This window comes from Apium graveolens, unplaced genomic scaffold, assembly GCF_009905375.1.
Source record: "Apium graveolens cultivar Ventura unplaced genomic scaffold, ASM990537v1 ctg2131, whole genome shotgun sequence".
Classification (NCBI taxonomy): Eukaryota; Viridiplantae; Streptophyta; class Magnoliopsida; order Apiales; family Apiaceae; genus Apium; species Apium graveolens.
The window spans coordinates 66,303-73,829 of record NW_027417536.1 but is presented as its reverse complement, the minus strand read 5'-3'; the positions used below and the strand labels follow the sequence as shown (position 1 = coordinate 73,829).

Here is a 7,527-nt window from a genome sequence, read left to right as displayed (position 1 = left end):
TTTCTAGGAATCGTCTGTTAATTTCAAATATACCATTCGATTCGTCTTTTCACGATCTACATATTGGTACAATAAATTTCATCTAATAACCCCTAACAAAGAAACGCCTAATTTTCAATTAAGAACATTCAAACACATAAACCCTAATATTTAATTCGAGAATTAAACAGCAATTTGAACATGTCATTGAACTCCAAATTCATCATATAATATACCAAAATGACCATAACAAAATTATCTACATGATACAATCATCAAATCACATAAACAACATCAACATAAAAAATTCCTCTTTTAATCATTAAATAATTCGAAATAAATTAAATAAATAAGAAAATAACCTTGATTTCTGCATCAAAAGTGATGATTGATTCAAAAAAAGCTTTTCGAGAGTTTCGATTCGGTATATGGTACGCTTAATTCTGAATTTGGTAATGCCTTCGTTTTTTAGTTTGATTTTCAAGAACGCGACGATTAATTAGGGGTTTCTCTGTATTTTATCGGATTTTACTGGTTGATTATGATTATACGAATAAAATGAAATAAGAAAAGGGCTATTTATATTAATGGAATATTAATACGTGTTGGATCGTATTGGATCGAAAAATAAGTTACTTAGCCACTAAGTAACTGCAAAAACAATCCGATTTTATACCCGTATTGGATAATTATCCAAACCGGGCTTCTAATAAAACACTTTATATGAAAATAATGTAATAATAAGTTGATCTATAAAAAATGATTATCGTAATGAAAATTTTGCGTCGGGACGCGTACGGGTCAATCCGTAATCCGGATCGAAAAAGTCAAAATACGGAAAATGTTCGGAATTATCAGATTAGGTTAGTTAGCAGTTTTCCGAAGAGTTTCGGGTTGTAAAAATGCAAAAACGGTTGAACTTGGACGATTCCCGGCTTTATAAAATAGTTTTGTAATTATTCAGAAAATAATTAATAAATTCATAAATCATTATAAAATCATATAACACTCCAAAAATTAACAGAAAAATACCATAATTATCTATATTTTACTCTGGACATAATAAAATTAACATACCTATACTTTACCACATATAAACATCCACATATCAACACCAATCATCAGATAATTCACTAAAATCACATAATAATCCCATAATAATTATTTATTGATATTACAGTAGACTCACCCTGGTGGCTTGCTATCATTATGTTTTTAGTCTTTTTTGTTCTATTCTGATTGGACAACTATTGTAAAGTTGTTAGCTGTGTTTCGTCTCTTTCAATTCAGTTTGTAGTCTCTATATCAAGACCCTGATCTTATCCTTTATTACTTGAGTGAATAAGAACTAATCGGTTTTTTCTTTTCTTTCCAATCAATGTCAATCTGTGATCGAGTATTTATCATCATATTATCATTGTTATCAAGAAAGTATAGTACCGGTTAACACGTTAATGGCTTCTTGAACCTCAGTTTCTGCATTTGCTGTGACAACAGCAGTTCTGTCAACAACTTTCACCTGTATCGGATGACAACATATAAATGCTTCATTAGAATTTAAAAGATATCGTAGATTAAGAATTATATTATTAGGTTGAATATAAATTTAGCATGCGGCATTAAGGAATAGGCATCTTGCAGAGAAGTTTTGTAAGAATAAACTACTGTTGACATGGAAAGAAACCCCATGCTCATAAACCCATAGCCGTAAGTAAAAATCAGCGACTAAATGGTTTTACATACCCCTAACCAAACATGCATCAGGAACAAATAGCATTAAGCTACGAATAGTTTCAACATTTCCGTAATTGATAATGTATTTACTTCTCAATCACTTTGTAACAAGTAAACAATTGATAGAGTAGAAAATTCATTTAGGCTACGTTTATTGATTAAAACATTCAAGTACAAAAATGTTAAACATTTCATAATTTAATATCAGTTCATATGTTGGTAGAGGAGAACAGATTTTCAGAAACGTTTATAACAAGGAGCTAACCAAACGACTGTCTGAAGGATCTCAATTTCAGGATATGTCCCAGGAAATGAATGCTCAAATGAAAGAAGCATCTAAAATAGCATATGATACAAGTCACATATTCCCACCTTAAGTTGTCTGCTGGGTAAGTCATTATAAAGCTTATTCCATTTGTGTATCGACCATCCCATATGTTGTAAGATGGCCTCTACCAGAAACAAGCCACTTTAAGAATCCCCAACCGCCTGATTGATCAATTTGCTGACTGCCAATAATCTTAAGGAAGCCTTTAGTTGTTCAGAACCTGAAAACATACACTATTTTATAAATTCATGATAAACAATTACTATAAAGCTTTTGCAGATTGTGGAAATTATATTAGGATTAACCTTTGCCTGTTGAACCAAGCTCATTAACTCTACCATCCAGCCATGATAGGAAATTACTAGAGAACAAAATTGTTCCGTGTCCATTTGCTTCAAAATATATGCCAATATCAAAGTCATCCGCCTTCTCATGCAAGTATTTTACTCCGGTAGGAGTAAGGACGACTTGTAGATCCGTTTGTTTCAGGTAATCACTGGATGCACCATTTGCATACGCTGTTTGTACAACACCAAGATGCGCTTGATACAAATTATTGACCTTCTCGTTATTATCCCCATCGAGAATACTCAACTGCTCTTTGATAAATAGAGCAAATAAAGACAGTATCTTGTCCCCGTCTACTAATTCAATTTTGCCATTACAATTTGGCAGGGCTGTAAAATATACAAGCCGGTCGGCATCTCCATCCAAACGTGCACACCTGAAACACTAGAATTATCCCAGCACTTAATTCCTACTACACTCAAACTAATAACTGAAGGCATTGCAATGCCTTCGGTTGACGTAGGTCCTAGTTTCTTAGGGACGCCGGTCAAGGGACATTATCTCATGACTTTGTAAGGGAGGGACGTAGGGAAAAGGCCTGCGATTTTCCTTATGGAAATTCATTATAGGTTGAAGAAGAGATGTGGCTTGGGTGTCCAATTATTACAAATCCATCAGCACAGCAAATCATTTATGTGTGCGCGCGGTTGGTATGTCATATTAGTATTGAACAACTAACTGAGGAATTGAAGCTAAGGTGACTTGCTTTAGGGTGATCACTTAACCCTCCGCACGAATCATCTTACTCTTACAGTAGTATTTAGTAGCCATTCAATGCACATGTTATTTTGGCTGTCATCTCAGGAGAAGGGGAGAATGTAACTGAAAAAATGTATCGCAATAGTTATTGACAGGTAATATGTTTCTCGTATCATATTATTGCCTACTAGGGCTAGATTGTTGATGGGAATAAATGGAACTGAACTCATTTGCCAAGTAATATATCCACACAACACAACTGGTCTGCTAGCTAATTGCAAAACGAAAAAAAAAAAGAAGAAAGAAGAAAACCTAAAATGCATTCGAAAGGATCAAAAAAGGAACAATGTCTTTAGTTAAGGAAAAGATGTATAATCAAGAACGTAAAGGGAAGTAAGAAGTTTGTACAACAGTGGCCAAGCCCAAAGTACATTACATTAAATATGATGATGAAGATGTAGATATTTCAACCAGTCAAGCACTTACTCAACCACAATTTCCACACAGTACTTGATGAAGTCTATTTAGACATTTTAATATAACCAACATGAGAGGTGCGGGACACCTTGATCAAGGTTCCTAGTTCTGGGACCAACAAGCATTTTGAAGACTCTTCCCTGTAGAAAAAGCCTGCGCATTTGCAATCTTTGTTGCATTTTTCTCTGCAATCAACAAATTTTATACCCCCTCCTTCCGTGTATCCATTCATGAAATGTTCGACCCCTGCAACTTTATAGTAGTCCACATTAGCCCGCCCCTTACATGCTGGTAAAATTGGCGGTGCGCAACTCTTGCTCCAACCAAGCAAACCTGCAGCAGTTGGGCAAGCCACACACTGATTCTCTTCACACACCCCTAAAGATCCACACTTACTCGGCAATCTACATTCGCTTGTTCTGTCCACACCATCTACCCTGTTAAGAACCTCGTATGTAACATCCCATGCACCCCAATCAACATTTGGGTAGTACGTATGTATTCTTAGGTTTCCGTCTATATCAAGACGAAGCATTGAATAAGTAGCATTGTACTTGGGTCTAGCCAAAAAGCTAGTCCCGGAGGTCAGGGAATTTTTCATTTTAAATGCAAGAAACAGATCATATGTGTAGTAAGGTTCGTCACTATCGATGCCAAAGAGAATATCTGCCAAAACGCCCTTGCCATCTCCAAAGTCATCATATTTGTAATATAGTAGGGAATTTACTGCATTGTCGCTCTTGTAATACATGGCCAAATGCCTTTTTTCCATTACCAGGGTGTAAGGGCCATCAGCAGCATCCATATATGACAATCTACTAACCAGCTTTGTCGGCCCATTCAGATGTAGTCCTTGGCCCAGTACAAGTGTGTCAGTTGGGTGATCAAAACTTTGCCATATATATGCACCCTTAGCATTATACAACACAAGATTACCAGTTTGAAGTAATTCCAAGCCAACCACACCCTTATTTGCCGTACCGGTTTGCCATGCAACTGAGCCATCAACATCTGCCAACACTAGATTACCATCAGCACCGAATGCAAGGGATGCATTTTCACGAACCGGCTTGCCTCGATTCGCATCCCAAACCCAACGCATGATCGACTCGGAGCGACGGCTGCCCATTCGAAGACTTAAAGTAAAGGCATAAGGGGTTGAGTTTTGGAAACAAAGCATGAACGGAAAGGTGGAAATATCTAAAGGACGGTAATCGCCATATTCGACACTGTATTCACCTAGTTCCCCTGCATTGAAATAGCGGAATCTTTTGTCCGACGGCACAACAGCTTGGCCTGTTGAAATAATGGTGAGTAAAATGATGAGAGAAACCGGGATTAAATAAGAAGAACGCATTGTGCACTAGAAACTTTGTCTATTTTGTTTGAACAAGTATGAAAAAGTACACAAAGACGTTAGGCTTTTATAAAATCTTACTAGTGTGATTGTTGTTACCATTTAATTGTTTCGTGGTTTTTAGATACACCATTTCTGACTTTAAAGAAACAAGGCCATCTCATGATGACCTTTTCTCATTCAGCACGTAACTTATAAATTGTTCTTCTTCAATGGTTTCTCTTCATCCGGTGTGTGAAGCTTGGGTTCAAGACACTCTCGCCGTTGGGTTGGGTTAAACTCGGGCCCCTCTGACTCGGCAATTCGGTTTGTGCCATAGAAAGTCAAAGTAGACTAGAAAAATTAATGAAAGCTAAAGGATACACTTGAGCTTCTTGTTAATTGAAAATTCGTTAACTGGTTTGATTCGCTGTTTTATACTGCCTGTTGTTTTATTTTAAAACTTGCTGCGACAAAAATTTATATAAAAACACAAGTTTTACATAAAAAGATTAGACTTGCACAATTTATAATTAAAAATAATTCACAATCATATAATTATTAAACTTAATGGATGGATCTGTTTACAACAGAAGCTGTTTACCTAATTATTTAGAGTAAATTTACTTAATAAATTTTGACATTAAAATTAATATATATTACTTGAATATTAGTTCAATACGTGCCACGATTAAAATATGAGTTAGAATACTTCAAAATAACTAAAAAGAGGTTAATTTTATGAACTAAAACAGTAAATTCAAAACTTGTTTTATAAACTACCATCTGGAAATCAAGATGTGCGAGTACACAGATGATACCACCTCTGGTAGGTGTTTTTGGCATTCATTTCGACTTCACTTAAATGAGCAACAATAAAGCAGAGTTGAACTTCGGTATGCTGGTTGGCAAATATTTTAAACAAGCGAATTTACTATTTACTATTTTTTTAAACATGTGTCGAGGAGATTAAATATAGGGGCGGATGATCCACCAACCACAACCGCTAGGCATTTACCGACCGTCAAATCGGTCATTATAAGATTAAAATTGGTCGGTACTCACAAATAACAGCCGAAACTAAAACGGTCGAAAAATTCTTGATCATTATTTAATTTTTTGGTCGAAATTTACATTTATTGACGTGGCTTGGCAAAGACCTGACATGTCAGTGTCACGTGGCTGAAGGCCACGGACACGTGGTCCTTTTTAATATATTACTCACTCGATTGATATAGTTGGTTGGTATAAGAAGCGACCGAATTGGTCGTTATCAGTCTAGAGGCTTTTTTTTGGGTAAAACACTAATAACGTAATTTCATAGATTCATTCGTTCTGAACGTTTCGGAAGGACAAAATCGTTTTCTTATGAACATGGTCGGTATTGTATGAATCCAGTCGGTACTTGTTGTCCAGGAATACCAATTGTGGCCATTATTGCTGTCGACGGTCGGTATTGTCTGCAACTTTTTTTTATCCTGCTGAATTTAGCCCTCCCTGTATGTAAACCCAAACTCGTACGTTACCAACAACAAACACAAGCAAGTCATTCCAAAAAACTTAAATAGCTATAACACAATCATTTGAAAACTATATACATTAACCAACCAAATGTTAAACCAACTACATTAAGTTGGATTATCTAGGTTCAACGACCAAAATTTAAATCAAAATGGTAGTTAAACAAATGTACACGTGCAGATTTAAACCAATATCCTAAACACAAGCATAATAAATAACCAACTAAAAACTACTCCCGCTGTCCATATCGGTTCTTAACGTTTGAAATAGGGGTTTGGTACGAATTTTATGACTCTTATCTAATATAGTTCCAGGACTTATTTTTAAAATATTCTTTATTTGAATATAAATTTAAATATTTAATTTTTATTCATAATAAAAAAAATTAAAATTATTTATGTAACTATACTAGATAAGAGTCTTAAAATGTATTACACACTCTATTTCAAATGTTAAGAAATCATAGGGACGGAGGGAGTACTAATTAGTGCCACTATCGCCTTCGGTTCCATCGTCCCTTCCGCGCCATACTCCTCTTTGCCATGCTCGAAATTCTCCTATTCATCGTCGTCCTCGTTGCTGGTGGTGGTGGTGTCATTATCCCCACCTTCTTGAGCACTCCTTCTAGCTTAACATACATCAGAGGTTAAAACGTCTCAAATAATACTACAAAACTCAAATTGAGAAGTTTTAAGATTTTACCTCTTGGTGATCCGACTCATACTTTTTCTTGATTGAGATGAGTAAGGTCCCGACATAACAGGTTACCTCTCTAAGAAGGGCAGCTGAGAAGGTGGCAGTACCACCTTCCACATTGTTATGCATATTAATAATGGCATGGGCAATGACATTTACTCTCTTGTACTTGGGTTCTTGATGGTATGTGGATGTATTTGTTACTGCATCTTCCATTATATCCCGGACTACGTTGAAGAAAATACCATCCAGAACAACAGATTTGGCGGCGAGTTGGCTAGAATATCCGGTCACATCGCCACGTCGAGCTCTATAATTCGCAGCAAGATCGGGGAGGAGTGTCGACTCCGGAATTTTTGGAAAACCAATCAGCTCATTTTTGGGAGGCCTTGTCATTCCGGGTGCAACT

At 36.0% G+C, this 7,527-nt stretch overlaps 1 protein-coding gene and 1 long non-coding RNA gene across 2 annotated transcripts; both read right to left on the bottom strand.

Moving 5' to 3' along the window:
• Positions 1-1,445: 1,445 nt before the first annotated feature.
• On the bottom strand, positions 1,446-2,469 carry LOC141700318 (uncharacterized). The gene is made up of 3 exons (XR_012566288.1): positions 2,347-2,469; positions 2,086-2,261; positions 1,446-1,498 (listed from the first exon to the last, which is right to left on the bottom strand). It is a non-coding gene; the product is annotated as an uncharacterized LOC141700318 (long non-coding RNA).
• Positions 2,470-3,405: 936 nt separating this feature from the next.
• LOC141700319 (epidermis-specific secreted glycoprotein EP1-like) lies at positions 3,406-5,003 on the bottom strand. The gene has a single exon (XM_074504125.1). It carries the CDS (start codon positions 4,920-4,922, stop codon positions 3,609-3,611), a length of 1,314 nt encoding a protein of 437 aa, XP_074360226.1. The 5' UTR covers positions 4,923-5,003; the 3' UTR covers positions 3,406-3,608.
• Positions 5,004-7,527: the final 2,524 nt, after the last annotated feature.

Coding starts and splice junctions, on each gene's coding strand:
- LOC141700319 (XM_074504125.1), bottom strand. CDS start 4,922: ATGCGTTCTTCTTATTTAATCCCGGTTTCTCTCATCATTTTACTCACC.